The 20,826-nt window shown below is 48.2% G+C and overlaps 1 protein-coding gene across 1 annotated transcript in view; it reads left to right on the top strand.

Annotated features, from left to right (window-relative positions):
- The window catches only part of NXF1 (nuclear RNA export factor 1), a 313,238-nt gene that overhangs the window by 109,587 nt on the left and 182,825 nt on the right, over nucleotides 1-20,826 (top strand). Inside the window, exon 8 of the mRNA XM_069207165.1 lies at nucleotides 5,546-5,634. Coding sequence (XP_069063266.1) covers nucleotides 5,546-5,634 — 89 coding nt within the window. The remainder of the gene's footprint in view (nucleotides 1-5,545; nucleotides 5,635-20,826) is intronic.

Genomic DNA, 20,826 nt, shown 5'->3' with positions numbered 1-20,826 from the left:
GTAGTGTGGTCGAGCAGTAGGCTTATCCAAGGAGTAGTGTTAAGCATTTGTTGTACATACACATAGACAATAAATGAGGTACACACACTCAGAGACAAATCCAGCCAATAGGTTTTGTATAGAAAAATATATTTTCTTAGTTTATTTTAAGAACCACAGGTTCAAATTTAACATGTAATATCTTGTTTGAAAGGTATTGCAGGTAAGTACATTAGGAACTTTGAATCATTTCAATTGCATGTATACTTTTCAAGTTATTCACAAATAGCTATTTCAAAAGTGGACACAGTGCAATTTTCACAGTTCCTGGGGGAGGTAAGTTTTTGTTAGTTTTACCAGGTAAGTAAGACACTTACAGGGTTCAGTTCTTGGTCCAAGGTAGCCCACTGTTGGGGGTTCAGAGCAACCCCAAAGTTACCACACCAGCAGCTCAGGGCCGGTCAGGTGCAGAGTTCAAAGTGGTGCCCAAAACGCATAGGCTTAAATGGAGAGGAGGGGGTGCCCCGGTTCCAGTCTGCCAGCAGGTAAGTACCCGCGTCTTCGGGGGGCAGACCAGGGGGGTTTTGTAGGGCACCGGGGGGGACACAAGCCCACACAGAAATTTCACCCTCAGCGGCGCGGGGGCGGCCGGGTGAAGTGTTAGAACAAGCGTCGGGTTCGCAATGGAAGTCAATGAGAGATCAAGGGATCTCTTCAGCGCTGCAGGCAGGTAAGGGGGGGCTTCCTCGGGGAAACCTCCACTTGGGCACGGGAGAGGGACTCCTGGGGGTCACTTCTGCAGTGAAAGTCCGGTCCTTCAGGTCCTGGGGGCTGCGGGTGCAGGGTCTTTTCCAGGCGTCGGGACTTAGGTTTCAGAGAGTCGCGGTCAGGGGAAGCCTCGGGATTCCCTCTGCAGGCGGCACTGTGGGGGCTCAGGGGGGACAGGTTTTGGTACTCAGTCGTAGAGTAGTCCGGGGGTCCTCCCTGAGGTGTTGGTTCTCCACCAGCCGAGTCGGGGTCGCCGGGTGCAGTGTTGCAAGTCTCACGCTTCTTGCGGGGAGATTGCAGGGTTCTTTAAAACTGCTCCTTTGGATAAAATTGCAGTCTCTTTGGAGCAGGTCCGCTGTCCTCGGGAGTTTCTTGTCTTCGTCGAAGCAGGGCAGTCCTCGGAGGATTCAGAGGTCGCTGGTCCCTTTGGAAGGCGTCGCTGGAGCAGAGTTCTTTGGAAGGCAGGAGACAGGCCGGTGAGTTTCTGGAGCCAAGGCAGTTGTCTTCTGGTCTTCCTCTGCAGGGGTTTTCAGCTAGGCAGTCGTCCTTCTTGTTGTTGCAGGAATCTAAATCTTTAGGTTCAGGGAAGCCCTTAAATACTAAATTTAAGGGCGTGTTTAGGTCTGGGGGGTTAGTAGCCAATGGCTACTAGCCCTGAGGGTGAGTACACCCTCTTTGTGCCTCCTCCCAAGGGGAGGGGGTCACATCACTAATCCGATTGGGGGAATCCTCCATCTGCAAGATGGAGGGTTTCTAAAAGTTAGTCACCTCAGCTCAGGACACCTTAGGGGCTGTCCTGACTGGCCAGTGACTCCTCCTTGTTTTTCTCATTATTTTCTCCGGCCTTGCCGCCAAAAGTGGGGGCCGGGGCCGGAGGGGGCGGGCAACTCCACTAGCTGGAGTGTCCTGCGGTGCTGTGACAAAGGGGTGAGCCTTTGAGGCTCACCGCCAGGTGTTACAGCTCCTGCCTGGGGGAGGTGTTAGCATCTCCACCCAGTGCAGGCTTTGTTACTGGCCTCAGAGTGACAAAGGCACTGTCCCCATGGGGCCAGTAACCTGTCTTTAGTGTGGCAGGCTGCTGGAACCAGTCAGCCTACACAGATAGTCGGTTAAGTTTCAGGGGGCACCTCTAAGGTGCCCTCTGTGGTGTATTTTACAATAAAATGTACACTGGCATCAGTGTGCATTTATTGTGCTGAGAAGTTTGATACCAAACTTCCCAGTTTTCAGTGTAGCCATTATGGTGCTGTGGAGTTCGTGTAAAACAGACTCCCAGACCATATACTCTTATGGCTACCCTGCACTTACAATGTCTAAGGTTTTGCTTAGACACTGTAGGGGCACAGTGCTCATGCACTGGTACCTTCACCTATGGTATAGTGCACCCTGCCTTAGGGCTGTAAGGCCTGCTAGAGGGGTGTCTTACCTATACTGCATAGGCAGTGAGAGGCTGGCATGGCACCCTGAGGGGAGTGCCATGTCGACTTACTCATTTTGTTCTCACTAGCACACACAGGCTTGTAAGCAGTGTGTCTGTGCTGAGTGAGGGGTCTCTAGGGTGGCATAATACATGCTGCAGCCCTTAGAGACCTTCCCTGGCATCGGGGCCCTTGGTACCAGAGGTACCAGTTACAAGGGACTTATCTGGGTGCCAGGGTGTGCCAATTGTGGAATCAAAAGTACAGGTTAGGGAAAGAACACTGGTGCTGGGGCCTGGTTAGCAGGCCTCAGCACACTTTCAATTCAAAACATAGCATCAGCAAAGGCAAAAAGTCAGGGGGTAACCATGCCAAGGAGGCAATTCCTTACAGGGGTCCCCAGTGTGGCATAAGATATGCTGCAGCCCTTAGAGACCTTCCCTGGCATCAGGGCCCTTGGTACCAGGGGTACCAGTTACAAGGGACTTACCTGGATGCCAGGGTGTGCCAATTGTGGAAACAAAAGTACAGGTTAGGGAAAGAACACTGGTGCTGGGGCCTGGTTAGCATGCCTCAGCACACTTTCAAATCAAAACTTAGCATCAGCAAAGGCAAAAAGTCAGGGGGTAACCATGCCAAGGAGGCATTTCCTTACATTGATGAAACTATATAGAGTACAAACAATGTGTGGAAATTGGGTATTGGCAAATATTTATCATTTGCACATGACCAAGTAGATTGTTCTGATTTGTTTTGATCCTAATAAAATCTTTGTTTCCATCTCATTTCTGAATAACAAAAAAAATGCTTTCCCAACTGCTGATATATTTTGAAGTATTTGTGCAGTTCATTTACAAGCTATTTAAATGTTGTGTTAGGAAAAACATTCTGGCACCCTACAGCCTTTCATTTCAGAGTCTCTGTACCTCATGATTGTCACAGTTCACTTTACAAAATGCTCTAGTTTAGTATTCAGAGAGAGAAAAGTAAAAACCACTCTCCAGGATAAAATAATCAGCAATTTGTATGAAGACATCAGCTGGCATTTGACCTCCATCCTTGAATGTACAGCAAATGTGACAAGATAAAAACGAGTTAGACATCTTTATCGCTCATTCACTTTCTGAATGAACAGAACATCTGCTCTTTGCCAGCATGAGGTGGGACAATAGACTGAATGCATAAAGCATGTTTAAACAACATGTTTTCCTCATATTCTCACTAGGTGATTCTCTGATGAGGCACATCTAACGATAATATTTACATCTTTCAGCTATGGTATTTAGGAGCAGAATCCTAAATCATTCGTAAAGCTAGCATTTCAATATGTTTTTTCACTTTTATTCTTATCTGTGCTTTCCTGTTGTAGTCAACAAACAGGTGCCAATCAGCCATTAGATATGCTGCTGCCCCCTTTTTTTTTTTTTTAATTAGCCAGTTGCTTTAAATGCATTCGCGTTACCTTTTGGGTTCATCCTTCTCAAACTATCTTTTACACTTTACAAATAGGATCACCGTGTTGTTGCCTTTCTATAGCCACCATTTCTGCTTAGATCCTGTTGATTCAGATAGGATCCATATCAGTTTTACATACTGTAAACTGTCTAGTAATTGTAGGAAGCTAGCCTGATGTGTAGTGGGTACCTAAGGTACTTACACCTGGTACCCCCTATTAGTGTCTTGTAGGCAGTATCTAGAAGCCAGGCTCTCTAGGGGTAGCTGTGTATGAGCAGCCAAGGCGTATCTAGGAGGCACGCAAAGCTCATGCAATACCACTGTAATCACACTGCAGTTACATGAAAGAAAACACTCAGTATTACAAAAATAGATACTTTATCTTAGTGACACAATTAACAAAAAGTATTAGAGACAACCCTCTAATAGGAGGTAACAGACTAGATATGTACACTAGTAATCAGCAATACACATAAAAAGTGATAGACAACAGTGCAAATGCAAATAGACAATAGTGACCCTAGGGGGAGCCCAAACCATATACTAAAAAATGCGACGCGAATGCAGGACCCTCACCTAGGTAAGTGGAATGTGTAGAGGGGAGCTGGGGGAACTAGGAAACAAAGGTAAGTACCACAGTGGACGAGGAACAAGGAGCTGCAGAGGAGCCCATACAGCACAACTGGAAAAGGGTCCCACGCCGCAGGAGAAGCACACAGAAGGCTGTGCATCACAGGAAGGAGTGCTGGGAGCTACACTGAGCCTGAAGATCCCTTGGAGGAGGTGCAAATAAGCCTTGGTAGCTGCAAGAGACGTGGTGCACGGGGGTACTTTCCTGCGTGGGAAGGCAAAGGCTTACCTCTATCAAAGTTTGACAGCTGGCAGAAAGGACCAAGAGGACTATCCTGGACCACCACTGTGATGCCGGATCCACGTACTTCAGGATGAGAGGAGATCCATGCAGTTGGTGCCTGCGGATGCAGGCGAGTGACTTTTTTTCCACTCCAAGGGAGATTCCTTCTTCCTTCTTGTGCAGACTGAAGACTTGTCGCTCTCAGAGGAAGCACAGCTGGGGAAATGTTGCAGAAGCTGGAAAGAGCTATGGAAACAATTTTGCAAACAGAGTCTTGGATGCAGATTGTTGGTTCCTGGAGGGTCCCGTCGTGGTTAAAGTGGCTAGAAGTCTGAGTAGAGGTTGCAGAGGAGTCCCTCTGGAATCTTGCAAGCCGATTCTTCAAGTTCTAACCAAAATTGTTTGTTTATCCAGCATTGACATCTCAGAAATTATGAAAGCCATGCTTCCTCTGCGGGTGAAAAAAAAAAATAGCCCAGCTAAGATTTAGACAGTTGATGCCAAAGCATTTTTAAAACAATATTAAAATTTTCTCATAGAACAGGGTAACTGGTAACAAATCATTGCTTCTGTTGCAGTAAACAACCACGTTGAAGTAGTAGGAGGCACATTCTGTGTATGACACAGCTAATCAGTGGTATACATAACAAACTCTGACTTTATGGGTCTGTGGCAGAATCAGATATTGTTTCTTCTCCCTCAGCCGCTGCCTTCACTTCCAGTCAGTTCCTGTTTATACAAGTGCCTTGGGTTCTACTGCTGTCATGAACCCGTAGAAGTCTCTCTCCCCCCTCCCCCTATCTTGTCATGTAGAGTAATTTGTACTTGAAGCACTGAGCCCCCTTCATACAAATCCAGCCACACTCCTGTCTATATTCCATTTGAATTTGTAGAAAAATAGACTGAGGTATGTAAAGCTGGAGGGCACATAGTGTGATGGAGCCCAAATAACACATGCATTCAAACTACTATCTTTAATACGATTTTGCTGTGAAGATAGGGATAGGGCATACAAATACAGGAATCGGTATTCGGTGTAAGGTTTAACTGTAATTTGTTTGCTCTCTTACAGAACTCCAGACAAAGAGTGTGATGGTGATATTGAGTAAGAGGAATCACATGGAGGCTGTGCTACGGATTATAGAGGAAAACATCCCTGAGGTGAGTGAATGGGTTAAACCTGGGTTCCTGACGTCAAAGTCAGATATGTATCTTCAGTGTCTTCTAATGTTGCATTCATTCTAGTACAGGTGGATGTCTCCAAAGACTACAGTATGAAACAAAAAAAAACATGGATGCTTCTACTGCTTAGGCAAATGTTATCATTTCCTATATAAGTACCAGTGGAAGGTGTGGGGAATGGCCTAACTCGAGCCGTTGAGTGCAGTGACGTAGAGTGCAGCTACATAGAATTCAGCACCATACAGTTCAGCTTTGAAGATTACAGTAGCGTAGATTAAAGTGTTGGCTAGTAGAGTCGAGTGGCATAGAGTGCAGTGATGTACAGTAGAGTATAGTGGCATGGAGTGCAGTGGTGTAGCGTAGAGAGCTATATAGAGTGCTGTGGCACAGAATGGTGCAGAGTAGATGGGCATAGAGTATAATGATGTAGAGTGCATTGGCATAGAATGCATTAGTGCAGAGTAGAGTGTCGTAGATTGCAATGGCGTAGAATGCAGTGGCATAGAGTGTAGCAGCATAGAATTCATCTCTGTACAAAGCAATGTTGAATAATGCAGTGGCATAGATTAGAGTGTTGCACAGAGTGGAGTGGCATAGAGGCGAGTGGAGCGAGCAGACTGCAGTGGCGTAGAGTACAGTTGTGTAGAGTGCAGTGGCATATAGGGGTGCTGAATAGAGTGGAATAGAACATAGTGTTGTAGAGTGCATTGGCATAGAATGCATTAGCATAGAGTGCATTGGCGTAAAGTGCACTGGCATAGGGAGAGTGCAGCGATGTAAGCCGCAGAGTGTAGTGGCATAGAATGTACTGGTGTAGCGTGCAGCGCCGTAGAGTGTTGCAGAGTACAGTGGTGTAGAATGCAGCGGTGTACAATGAAGCAGCGTTGAATGTAGTCGCATAAATCAGAGTGGTGCCTAGTAGAGTGCAGTGATGTATAGTGGGATGGTGCAGTGGAGTGGTGGCATAAAGGGCAGTAGTGTAGAGTGGCATAGAGGGCAGTGGCGCATAGAGGATAGTGGCATAGAGTGGAGTACTTAGAGTGCGGTAATGCAAACTATTGTTTTATAGAGTGCAGTATTGCAGAATAGAGTGTCCTAGAGTTCAGTAGCGGAGAATGCAGTGTTGTAGAGTGGTGTAGGGTGCATTGGCTAGAATGATGTGGTGTAGACTACTTTGGAGCGCATTAGTGTAGGGGGTATTGGCATAGAGTGCATTGGTTTACAGTGGAGTGATGTGGAGTGGCATAGAGTAGAGTGCAGGGGAGTGAGTGGTACACACTGTATTGGCATTGTAGTGGTGCAGAGTGCAGTAGCGAAGAGTAGTGTATAGTGCATTGGTTTAGAGTAGTGGTGTAGAGTAGAGGCATCGTAAGTAATGGCGTGAAATGGAAGTTGGTGGAGTGGTGTAGAGTGGTGTAAAGTGGAATACTGCAGTTTAGAGTGCATTGGAGTGGTGTAGAGTGGAGTATGCATGGTGTGGTAGCACACTGCCTTTACAGATAGCACATTTCATTTGAAATGACGATTACATTTTGCACAGACATAGTTTTACTAATAAAACTATACAGTGCACAGATGAAAATGTGGAACATGCATCGCCTGATGTAATGATTTGTTTAGATCATATTAAAGTATTTGTTTCAACGCACTTCAGAAGTACCAAAATGTGCTTCATTTATGCTTTCCTAATTCTGATATATTCTGAAATACTTGCACAGTTCATTGTAAGGTTGTTGTGTGCTAGAAAAAACCTTTCCTGCCCCAGTATCTGTTGAATGACTTTACCACACGTTCCTTTACCATGCACATTTTTAAAACACAGATTTAATTTAAATACCACTATTACGCATTTACATTTACTCTCATCTGAAATGCATTTACAACTCAATCCACTACCACACATATATTTACCACAATTATTAATTTAATTTTTATGTTAATTAAAAGATTTTAAATACGGAGTGATGTTTACAGAAACATTTAGTCAAACACTGCTGCTTACTGTTCAGTGTAAGTAATATTAACAAAACCGACAGAATAAACCTTAATACGTTATTGTAAACAAATTTTATATATGTTTTTTTTTTTTTATATTACATTTGTCGGTTACAGATTGATAAGAAAATTGTTTTTTGAATTTTTACTATTTTGCCAAATTTTTTAAAAGTCCCGCTAGGGCCTTGTGTAAGTAGCCTGGAAGCATCTCTTGTTTAAGTTTAAACATTTTGTAAAAGTTAGAATTTAAGTACTAGAAGTAGTTTTTTAGTTTCTTAAAAAGTAATCCCAACTTTTAGAGACATAGACCCTCAGTACAACCCTGGTGGTCTGTGTTAAAGCGGCGTTAATACCGCCAACAGGTCGGCGGTAAAAAAAAAAATATGGGATTTTGTCCCTGGCGGGTGCTAACGGTCGCTGGGCTCGAGACTTCGGTCTCTAGTCCGGCGGTCGTCCCAATCCCACCCTCGAGATTAGGACTCTGCCTACTGCCATTTGTTTTGGGCCAAATTTACCACCACGAAAACCATGGCGGTAGGCGCTATCAGTGCCAGGGAATCCCTTCCCTGGCACTGATAGGGGTTGCCATCGCCTTCCTCCCTCTCCTGCCCCGCACATATACACACCCTCACGCGCACCCATATACACACATGCATATCCACCACCACCCACGCATGCAAACATACATAACCACACACCACAACACACACCAACACACTTCGTCACACAAATGCATTCACAACATACAAAACTCACACTCATTCATGCACTCATTCAACATGACTCACACCCGTATGCATGCATTCCAAAACATGCACCCCCTCTCCTCCACATACACACATCACCCCCCCCCCCCCCCCCCCCCCCCCCCCCCCACACACCCCTCTCCTGTCAGAGAAACCGACTTACCTGCATGCTGGGGATCCTCCGGCTGGAGACTGTCCACGGCACTGCTGTCAGCAGCAGCGTCCACCAGCAAAACACCGCCAGGCCGTATCATTTGTCATGATGCGGTCAGCAGTGTTTTGCTAGCGTGGCGGTGCTGCTGTCAGCAGAGCCACGTTACTGCCGTCCGCCGCCATGACCATCTGCGGTGTTCCGCCAGCATTGTGGCGGAATAGTCAGCGTCATGATACGCGTAGATGGCTGGTAGCCACGGCGGCGGTATGTTGACTGTCGCCATGGCGGTAGGCGGTAGTTAATGCCAGTGTTTTAATGAGGGCCATAATGAGTAACTCAGAGGAGATGGTGATGGAACTCAACCTCACCCCTTACGTGGATCTAGGGATGACAACCCTACTGGGTCTGAAACTGGGTCCAACCCTACCAAGGTCAAGCTCCAGCACCAGGAGCTCTTGGCAGAGTACACTAGGGACCACCCTACTGAAGGGAAGGTCTTCCTCAGATGGGGAAGAAGTTTGGGATCTGGAGGTAGAACCCCCCCCCCCCCCCCCCCACCCTAGCTAGGGAGACCAGGGTTCCAAGGCCTCTGTCTCCACAAATCAGGATCAGATATTCTGGTTCTTCCACAGGGGAGTCCAGTCCCACTGGGAACATTGAGGACAGCTTCAATAAGGAGGACATCCTTTTAGCAGGGATGACCAAAAGACTAATTTTGGAGAAACAGCTCCTAGCTATAGAAAGGGAGAGACAAGAAATGGGTTTAGCATCCATACATGGTGGCAGCAATATAAATAGGGTCAGAGAGAATACTGACGTCCTAAAAATCCCCGAAGGGATTGTTACAAAATATGAAGAAGGTGAAGATATCACCAAGTGGTTCACAGCCTCTGAGAGGACTTGTGCAACCAGAAAAGTAAACAGATCTCATTGGGGAGCTCTCCTTTGGGAACTTTTCACCTAAGTGTAGGGATAGACTTCTCACACTCTCTGGTAAGGATGCAGAATCATATGACCTCATGAAGGGTACCCTGATTGAAGGCTTTGGATTCTCACCTGACAAGTATATAATTAGGTTCAGGGGGGGACTCACAAAACCTCGAGCCAGTCCTGGGTTGATTTGTTTGACTTCTCAGTCAAAACACTAGATGGTTGGATAACTGGCAGTGGAGTGCATGACTATGATGGGCTGTATAATTTATTTATGAAAGAAAATCTGTTAAGTAACTGCTTCAGTGACAAGTTGCATCAACATCTGGTAGACCTAGGTCCAAAAGGCAATAACTGCGTCAAGACAAGGGTGACCAAGACTTCCATAGGGAGTGACCAAAAGAAAGGGGTCACAAAGCCTCCTCAGGGAAAGGGTGGTGAGACATCCAAGGACAAAACTAAAGTCTTCTCAAGGGCCCCAAAACCTGCTCAGGGGGGGTGGGCCCGAGCCTCTTCACAGTCCTCAAATGGGTACAAGGGTTAAAACGTTGATCCTGAGAAGGCCTGGTGTCACAAATGTAGACAGCATGGACACCAAACTGGAGCCAAGGACTGACCCAAGAAAAGTCTCACAACGTCTACTCCAGTTAGCACTGGAATAGCCAATCTCCAAGTGGGATCAACAGTGTGCCCAGAGTAAATCCGGGTTCACACTGAAGCTAGTTTAGTCTCTGAGGGATAGGGTGGACATAGCCACACTAGCTGCCTGGCCGCCTAACATGCAAAAATACAGACAGCAGCTCTTGATAAATGAGACAAAGTTAGAAGCCCTAAGGGATACAGGTGCCAGTGTCACCATTGTGACAGACAAACTGGTTTCCACAGGACAGTATCTGGCTGGACAAACATATCCAGTCACGAATGCTGATATAGAATCTAAAGTCCATCCTATGGCAGTGGTGACTTTAGAATGGGGGAGGGGTTACTGGCCTAAAACAGGTAGTGGTCTCTTCTGCAATCCCAGTAGTGTTTGCTAAGGACTGATCTGGAGTCAGCATGGGCTGAGGTAGAGCTCAAAACCCATGCAGCCATGGTGAGTATCCCTCCAGTGGTGTGTGTAAAAACAAGAGCGCAGAGTAGAGGGTGAAAAAGAAGTGTTGGAGCCTGGAATAATGGCCCAACCCTCCAAGAGAAAAGGTAAGAGGGCTGGGGGACCAGCCTCTGTACAGCAAAAGAAACAGGACCACTCTTCCCAGGAAGATGACCTATCCCCTGAGGGAACTGAGTCCATGGAGCTTTACCCAGGTAGAGCTCTTAAGCCCAGGGGGACCGTAAAGGGAACAGCTGTGCCAGGGACAAAAGACTTGTCCCACTGTTGAAGGCCTGAGACAGCAAGCAGCTGAACAAGAAAAAAGGAAAGGTCCGTGGATCCCACAGGGTCTATTGGGAGGATAGACTCCTTTACACTGAGGCAAGAGATCCCAAACCTGGTGCCACTAGGAGAGTGGTAGTGTCTCAGGAGTTTAGAGAGTTTCTTCTCTTTGGCCCATGACGTTCCCCTAGCTGGCCATTTGGGACAAACCAAGACATGGGACAAATTAGTGAACCATTTCTATTGGCCCAGTATGTCCCAGAAGGTAAGGTAGTTTTGCAGCTCCTGTGTCACCTGTCAAGCAAGTGGCAAGACAGGTGGCCATCCAAAGGCCCCCCTCATTCCACTTTCAGTAGTGGGGGTCCCCTTTGAAAGGGTTGGTGGGGACATACCCACAGCCTCAAGGAACCAATACATACTAGTAGTAGTGAATCATGCTATAAGCAATTTCCCTTAGGTCAGCTACTGCCCCCGCAGTAGCCAAGGCCCTAATTGTTATCTTTACCAGAGAGGGTTTCCCTAAGGAGGTGGTTTCTGACAGAGGAACCAACTTCATGTCATCTTACCTCAAACACATGTGGGATGAGTGTGGGGTGACTTATAAGTTCACAACCCCCCTATCATCCACAAACCAATGGTCTTGTTGAAAGATTTAACAAGACATTGAATGACAGGATCATGAGGCTCCCTGAAAAACTCAAAAGGAGATGGGATGTCCTCCTGCCATACCTGCTTTTCGCCTAGAGAGGTGCCACAGAAGGGAGTAGGGTTTTCTCCCTTTGAGCATCTGTTTAGCCATCCTGTAAGGGGACCACTTACACTTGTTAAAGAAGGCTGGGAGAGACCTCTCTGTAGGAAGTTGGCTCTGTATGTGCTATTTCAAAGTAAGGAATAGCATGCACAGAGTCCAAGGGTTCCCCTTAGAGGTAAGATAGTGGCAAAAAGAGATAATACTAATGCTCTATTTTGTGGTAGTGTGGTCGAGCAGTAGGCTTATCAAAGGAGTAGTGTTAAGCATTTGTTGTACATACACACAGGCAATAAATGAGGAACACACATTCAGAGACAAATCCAGCCAATAGGTTTTGTTATAGAAAAATATCTTTTCTTTATTTTAAGAACCACAGGTTCAAATTCTACATGTAATATCTCATTTGAAAGGTATTGCAGGTAAGTACTTTAGGAACTTTGAATCATTACATTAGCATGTATACGTTTTACATAAAACACAATAAGCTGTTTTAAAAGTGGACACTTAGTGCAATTTTCACAGTTCCTGGGGAGGTAAAGTATTGTTAGGTTTCACAGGTAAGTAAGTCACTTACAGGTTTCAGTTCTTGGTCCAAGGTAGCCCACCGTTGGGGGTTCAGAGCAACCCCAAAGTTACCACACCAGCAGCTCAGGGCCGGTCAGGTGCAGAGGTCAAAGAGGTGCCCAAAACACATAGGCTTCAATGGAGAGAAGGGGGTGCCCCGGTTCCAGTCTGCCAGCAGGTAAGTACCTGCGTCTTCGGAGGGCAGACCAGGGGGGTTTTGTAGGGCACCGGGGGGGACACAAGTCAGCACAAAAAGTACACCCTCAGCAGCGCGGGGGCGGCCGGGTGCAGTGTGCAAACACGCGTTGGGTTTTCAATGGTTTCTTATGAGAGATCAAGGGATCTCTTCAGCGTTGCAGGCAGGCAAGGGGGGGGCTCCTCGGGGTAGCCACCACCTGGGCAAGGGAGAGGGCCTCCTGGGGGTCACTCCTGCACAGGAGTTCCGTTCCTTTAGGTGCTGGGGGCTGCGGGTGCAGGGTCTTTTCCAGCCGTCGGGAAATGGAGTTCAGGCAGTCGCGGTCAGGGGGAGCCTCGGGATTCCCTCTGCAGGCGTCGCTGTGGGGGCTCAGGGGGGACAACTTTGGTTACTCACAGTCTTGGAGTCGCCGGAGGGTCCTCCCTGAAGTGTTGGTTCTCCACCAGTCGAGTCGGGGTCGCCGGGTGCAGTGTTGCAAGTCTCACGCTTCTTGCGGGGAGTTGCAGGGGTCTTTAAATCTGCTCCTTGAAACAAAGTTGCAGTTCTTGTGGAGCAGTGCCGCTGTCCTCGGGAGTTTCTTGTCTTTCTTGAAGCAGGGCAGTCCTCAGAGGATTCAGAGGTCGCTGGTCCCTTGGAAAGCGTCGCTGGAGCAGGTTTCTTTGGAAGGCAGGAGACAGGCCGGTAAGTCTGGGGCCAAAGCAGTTGGTGTCTTCTGTTCTTCCTCTGCAGGGGTTTTTCAGCTCAGCAGTCCTCTTCTTCTTGTTAGTTGCAGGAATCTAAATTCTTAGGTTCAGGGGAGCCCTTAAATACTAAATTTAAGGGCGTGTTTAGGTCTGGGGGGTTAGTAGCCAATGGCTACTAGCCCTGAGGGTGAGTACACCCTCTTTGTGCCTCCTCCCAAGGGGAGGGGGGTCACATCCCTAATCCTATTGGGGGAATCCTCCATCTGCAAGATGGAGGATTTCTAAAAGTCAGAGTCACCTCAGCTCAGGACAACTTAGGGGCTGTCCTGACTGGCCAGTGACTTCTCCTTGTTTTTCTCATTATCTCTCCTGGACTTGCCGCCAAAAGTGGGGGCTGGGTCCAGGGGGCGGGCATCTTCACTAGCTGGAGTGCCCTGGGGCATTGTAACACGAAGCTTGAGCCTTTGAAGCTCACTGCTAGGTGTTACAGTTCCTGCAGGGGGGAGGTGTGAAGCACCTCCACCCAGAGCAGGCTTTGTTTCTGTCCTCAGAGAGCACAAAGGCTCTCACCGCATGAGGTCAGAAACTCGTCTCAGCAGCAGGCTGGCACAGACCAGTCAGTCCTGCACTGAACAATTGGGTAAAATACAGGGGGTATCTCTAAGATGCCCTCTGTGTGCATTTTTTTTATAAATCCAACACTGGCATCAGTGTGGGTTTATTATTCTGAGAAGTTTGATACTAAACTTCCCAGTATTCAGTGTAGCCATTATGGAGCTGTGGAGTTCGTTTTTGACAGACTCCCAGCCCATATACTCTTATGGCTACCCTGCACTTACAATGTCTAAGGTTTTGCTTAGACACTGTAGGGGCATAGTGCTCATGCACATATGCCCTCACCTGTGGTATAGTGCACCCTGCCTTAGGGCTGTAAGGCCTGCTAGAGGGGTGACTTACCTATGCCACAGGCAGTGTGAGGTTGGCATGGCACCCTGAGGGGAGTGCCATGTCGACTTAGTCATTTTCTCCCCACCAGCACACACAAGCTGGCAAGCAGTGTGTCTGTGCTGAGTGAGGGGTCCCTAGGGTGGCATAAGACATGCTGCAGCCCTTAGAGACCTTCCCTGGCATCAGGGCCCTTGGTACCAGGGGTACCAGTTACAAGGGACTTACCTGGGTGCCAGGGTTGTGCCAATTGTGGAGACAATGGTACATTTTAGGGGAAAGAACACTGGTGCTGGGGCCTGGTTAGCAGGGTCCCAGCACACTTCTCAGTCAAGTCAGCATCAGTATCAGGCAAAAAGTGGGGGGTAACTGCAACAGGGAGCCATTTCTTTACACTCTCCATGAGCCTAAACAAGATGTGGTGGACCATGTACTTGGCCTCTGCTCAAGGATGGTTGAGTACATGGAAAAGGCATCCAAAAACCTTGAGGCCAGCCAACAAGTCCAGAAGTTGTGGTATGACCAAAAGGCTGGAATGGTTGAATTCCAGCCTGGGCAGAGAGTCTGGCTTCTGGAGCAGGTGGCTCCCAGGGACTCCAGGCCAGATGGAGTGTCCCTTACCCAGTGCTTGAGAAAGAGTCAGATCACCTACCTAGTGAACCTGGGCACTAGCAGGACACCCAGGAGAGGGTGATCCATGTTAACCGCCTTAAGCTCTATAATGAAAGGGGCAAACATAACCATGTTGATGGTTACTGATGAGGATCAAGAAGCAGAGAGTGAACATCTCCCTGACCTCCTTTCAGCTGACCCTAAGGATGGATCAGTAGATGGAGTTGTCTATTGAGACACTCTCTGCCCAACAGCAAGCTGACAGTAGGCAAGTCCTACAACAGTATGCTGAGCTCTTTTCTTTGACCCCTGGTCAGGCACATCGGTGTACCCATGATGTGGACACAGGAGACAGTTTACCTGTCAAAAACAAAATATTCAGACAGTCTGACCAAGTTAAGGAATGCATCAAAGTGGAAGTCCACAAAATGCTGGAGTTAGGGGTGATAGAGCACTCTGACAGTCCCCGGGCTAGCCCAGTGGTCTTGTCCCCAAACCTCACACCAAAGACTGAAAGAGAGATGAGGTTTTGTGTGGGCTACAGAGGGCTCAATTCTGTTACCAAGACAGATACTCACCCCAGAGCAGATGAGCTGATTGACAAGTTAGGTGCAGCCAAATTTCTGAGTGCCTTTGACTTAACTGCAGGGTACTCGCAAATTAGAATGGCACTTGGAGCAAAAGAGAAGAACGCATTCTCAATAGATGGCAAGAGAGATGAGGTTCTGTGTGGACTACAGAGGGCTTAATTCTGTCACCAAGACAGATGCTCATCCCATCCCAAGAGCAAATGAGTTAATTGACAAATTGGGTGCTGCCAAATACTTAAGTACCTTTGATTTGACAGCAGGGTACTGGCAAATAAGAATGCACCAGGAGCAAAAGAGAAAACCGCATTCTCTACGCCAGATGGGCACTACAAGTTTACTGTGATGCCCTTTGGCTTAAAGAATGCCCCTGCCACCTTCCAAAGGTTGGTGAATCAAGTCCTTGCTGGCTTGGAGTCCTTTAGTACAGCATATCTAGATGATATTGCTGTCTGTAGCTCCAACTGGAATGATCACCTGGTCCACCTGAAGAAGGTTTTGCAGGCCCTGCAAGCAACAGGCCTCTCTATCAAGGCATCCAAATGTCAGATACGGCAGGGAACAGTTGTATACTTGGGCCACCTTGTAGGTGTTGGCCAAGTGCAACCCTTACAACCCAAGATCCAGACAATTCTGGACTGAGAAGCTCCAAAAAAACAGACTTAAGTCAAGGGCATTCCTTGGCTTGACTGGACATTAGAGGAGGTTTGTGAAGGGATATAGATCCATAGTGACTCCCCTCACAGATCATACCTCCAAGAAAATGCCCTAGAAAGTTAACTGGGCCATAGACTGTCAAAAGGTCTTTGACACCCTAAAAGAAGCTGTGCTCAGCACCACTTCTAAAAGCTCCAGATTATTCTAAACAAATCATTGTGCAGACAGATGCCTCTGAACATGGGATAGGGGCAGTCCTGTCCCAAACCAATGATGATGGCCTTGACCAGCCTGTTGCTTTCATTAGCAGGAGGTTACTCCCCAGGGAGCAGCGTTGGAGTGCCATTGAGAGGGAGGCCTTTGCTGTGGTCTTGTCCCTCAAGAAGGTCCTTGAAGAAGTCGAGACCCTACCTTTTTGGTACTCACTTCACAGTTCAAACTGACCACAGACCTCTCAGATGGGTCATGCAAATGAAAGGAGAGAAACCTAACCTGATGAGGTATTCCATATCCCTACAGGGTATGGACTTTGTAGTGGAACACAGACCTGGGACTGCCCATGCCAATGCAGACGGCCTTTCCATGTTCTTCCACTTAGACAATGAAGACTCTCTTGAGAAAGGTTAGTCTCACCTTCGTTTTGGGGGCAGAGGGGAGGGGAATGGGGGCTGGGAGGGGGCTTGTGTAGGAAAATGCCACGGTTGGCATGGTTACCCCCTAACCTTTTGTAGATGCCAGCTTTGATTGGAAGTGTGCTGGGACCCTGCTAACCAGGCCCCAGCCCAGTGTTCTTTCCCTAAAACGGTAGCTTTGTCTCCACAATTGGCACAGCCCTGGCACACGGTTAAGTCCCTTGTAAAAGGTACGCCTGGTACCAAGGACCCTGTGGCCAGGGAAGCTCTCTAAGGGCTGGAGCATGTATTATGCCACCCTGGGGACCCCTCACTCGGCACATGCACTGCCTCACAGCTTGTGTGTGCTGGTGGGGAGAAAAAGACTAAGTCGACATGGCACTGCCTCAGAGTGCCATGCCCACAACCCACTGCCTGTGGCATAGGTAAGTCACCCCTCTAGCAGGCCTTACAGCCCTAAGGCAGGGTGCACTGTACTACAGGTGAGGGCATAGTTGCATGAGCACTGTGCCCCTACAGTGTCTAAGTCAATTCTTAGACATTATAAGTGCAGAGTAGCCATAATGAGTATATGGTCTGGGAGTTTGTCAAAAACAAACTCCACAGTTCCATAATTGATATCAAACTTCTCAGTATTCAGTGTAGCCAACTTCTCAGCCCAATAAACCCACACTGATGCCAGTGTGGGTTTTATTGAACAGTGCACACAGAGGGCATCTTACAGTTGCCCCCTGCATGCCAGCCCAACTGCTAGTGCTAGGCTGACTGGTCTCTGTCAGCCTGACACTTCCAGACAAGTTTCTGGCCACATGGGGCGAGTGCCTTTGTGCACTCTGTGACCAGGAGCAAAGCCTGTCCTGGGTGGAGGTGCTTCACACCTTCCCCTGCAGGAACTGTAACTCCTGGCGGCGAGCCTCAGAGGCTCAAGCCTGGTATTACAGCGCCCCAGGGCACTCCAGCTAGTGGAGATGCCTACCCACCTGACACAGCCCCCACTTTTGGCAGCAAGTCCGGGGAGATAATGAGAAAAACAAGGAGGAGTCACCCCCTCAGCCAGGTCCACCCCTAAGGTAACCAGAGCTGAAGTGACCCCCTCCTTGGAAAATCCTCCATCTTGTTTTGGAGCATTTAGCCCAATAGGGATAGGGATGTGCTTCCCTCCCCAAAGGGAGGGAGCACAAGGAGGGTGCAGCCACCTTCAAGGACAGTATCCATTGGCTACTGCCCTGTGACCCTAACACACCCTAAATTCAGTATTTAGGGGCAGCCCTGAACCCAGGATTTCAGATTCCTGACGACCTACAAAGAAGGACTGCTTATCTGAAAAACCCCGCAGAGAAGGAAGACAACAACTGTTTTGGCCCCATCCCTATATGCCTGTCTCCTACTTCAGAGAACCTGTACCAGCGACGCATCCTGCAGGCCCAGCGACCTCTGCTGACTCCGAGGACTGCCCTGCACCTAGGAAGGATCAAGAACTCCTGTCCAAGCAACAAAGAAGAAACCATCTGTTCGGTGGCATGTGTAGCTGCAGATACACATGCTGTGCATAGTCCGCCGTCTGGTGTTGGGTCGGAGTGTTACAAGTTGTTTTTCTTCGAAGAAGTCTTTTCGACTCACGAGACCGAGGGACTCCTCCCACTTCAGTTCCATTGCGCATCGGCGTCGACTCCATCTTAGATTGTTTTTTTTCCGCCATCGGGTTCGGACGTGTTCCTTTTCGCTCCGTGTTTCGGGTCGGAAAGTTAGTCAGAATCAACGGAAAATTTGTCGGTATTGTTTCGTTCGGTATCGGGATAGTTAGGGCAAATCGACACCGAGCCTTAAAGAGCTGCGGTAACCCTTCGGGGTATTTTCGATCCCCCGTCGGGGCCTGGTCTGCTCGACCGCGTGCAACATTGAGACTGATGGAACGGACCCCGTTCCGATTCTGTCCTAAATGCCACAGTAAATATCCTTATACAGACCAACATTTGGTCTGTAACTTGTGCCTGTCCCCCGAGCACAAGGAAGAGTCATGTGAGGCCTGTCGCGCGTTTCGGTCGAGAAAAACGCTCAGGGACCGAAGAGCCAGGAGGTTGCAGATGGCTTCCACGCCGACAGGACAACAAGGGTTCGAGGAGGAGGAAGAAGAAGAAACGTTCTCCATCCGCGAATCGGATTCCGAAGAATTCGACGTCGACGAGCAACGAACCGTGAGTAAGACGTCGAAAGAAAGATCACACGAAAAAACAGACAAAGCCCAGGGGACGCCACTGCCAACAGGCCCATAAAGTAGGTGACCGTCCATCGGCACCGAAAAAGGGCGAGCTGGTGCCGAAGTCGTCCGACTCAGGTCGAGACACAGGCACGCAACACTCTCGGGACCGAGAGAGTGGTGCAGAAAAGGTTCGACACCGAGATAGCGGCACCAAAGCTACTCGACACAGACAGCGGCACCGAAGCTGCTCGGCACAGAGATAGCGGCACCGAAGATGGTCGGCACCGAGAGGCCAAGACACCGAAAAAGAGAAAGATCTCGTCGGAGCCGAAAACAACTAAAGACACGGTTTCGGTGCCAAAACACCCGGCAACCGAACCAAAAACCAGTTCCTACTCAGAGGAACAATCACTGTCCTCCCAACTAAAAGGACACTGATTTGAGGAGGAATTACAAACTACAGAGGTAGATCACACGCAAAAGCGGATCTTTATCCAAAGGGGTACAGGGAAAATCAGCACTCTTCCCCCAATCAGAAGGAAAAGGAAACTTGACTTCCAACAACAAGACCAGCCACCACAAGCATAGGTGGTAAAGAGGGTAACTCCACCACCCTCTCCATCACAGTCAACTCATGTATCACCGGCACAGACTCCACCACAATCACCAGCTCATACCACCATGAGCCAGGATGATCAGGAAGCATGGGACCTCTATGATGCTCCAGTATCGGACAATATTCCAGAGTCGTACCCAACTAAACCCTCACCACCTGAGGACAGTACAGCATATGCACAGGTGGTAGCTAGGGCAGCCGAATTTCATAATGTATCTCTACATTCGGAGCCTATTAAGGATGACTTCCTCTTTAACACCCTGTCCTCGACCCACAGCCATTATCAAAGCCTTCCCATGCTCCCGGGAATACTAAGGCACGCTAAACAGATTTTCAAGGAGCCTGTTCAAAGCAGAGCAATAACTCCAAGGGTGGAGAAAAAATACAAGACACCGCCCACAGACCCTGCTTTTATTACATCACAACTGACACCAGATTCAGTAGTCGTAGGAGCAGCTCGTAAAAGAGCCAACTCGCATACATCAGGCGACGCACCACCTCCGGACAAGGAGAGCCGCAAGTTTGATGCAGCTGGGAAAAGGGTTGCAGCACAAGCTGCAAATCAGTGGCGCATCGCCAACTTGCAAGCACTCCTAGCGCGATACGACAGGGCCCATTGGGACGAGATGCAGCATCTCATCGAGCACCTCCCCAAAGAATTCCAGAAACAAGCGAAACAAGTGGTTGAAGAGGGGCAAAATATCTCCAACAACCAAATACGTTCTTCTATGGATGCAGCAGATACAGCTGCAAGAACAATAAATACTGCTGTGACAATAAGGAGGCACGCATGGCTGCGCACATCTGGCTTCAAACCTGAGATACAACAGGCAGTGCTCAATATGCCGTTCAATGAACAGCAATTGTTTGGCCCAGAAGTGGACACTGCAATTGAAAAATGAAAGAAGGACACTGACACAGCCAAAGCCATGGGCGCACTCTATTCCCCGCAGGGCAGAGGCACATTTGGCACATTTCGCAAAACAACTTTCAGAGGAGGGTTTCGAGGTCAAGCCACAGAAGCCAGCACCTCACAAACAAGACCACCTACCTACCAGGGACAATATCAAAGGGGTGGCTTTTGAGGCCAATACAGAGGGGGACAATTCCCAAGAAACCGGGGGAAAGTTTCAAGGTCCCAAAACCCCCCAAAATAAACAGTGACTCACAGGTCACACAACCCCTTCACACAACACCAGTGGGGGGAACACTAAGCCAGTTCCACAAATCATGGGAGGAAATAACAACAGACACTTGGGTCTTAGCAATTATCCAACATGGTTATTGCATAGAATTTCTCCAACTCCCTCCAAACGTCCCACCGAAAACACACAATATGTCAAAACAGCATATAGACCTTCTAGGACTAGAAGTTCAAGCATTACTGCAAAAAGACGCAATAGAATTAGTACCAAAAACACAAAAGAACACAGGAGTTTACTCACTGTACTTTCTAATACCGAAAAAGGACAAAAGTCTGAGACCAATATTAGATCTCAGAACACTAAACACCTACATCAAATCAGACCAC

This window comes from Pleurodeles waltl, chromosome 9 (genome assembly GCF_031143425.1).
Source record: "Pleurodeles waltl isolate 20211129_DDA chromosome 9, aPleWal1.hap1.20221129, whole genome shotgun sequence".
Lineage (NCBI taxonomy): Eukaryota > Metazoa > Chordata > Amphibia > Caudata > Salamandridae > Pleurodeles > Pleurodeles waltl.
Note: the sequence above shows the minus strand (reverse complement) of the source record. Positions and strands in the feature narration are given on the sequence as shown.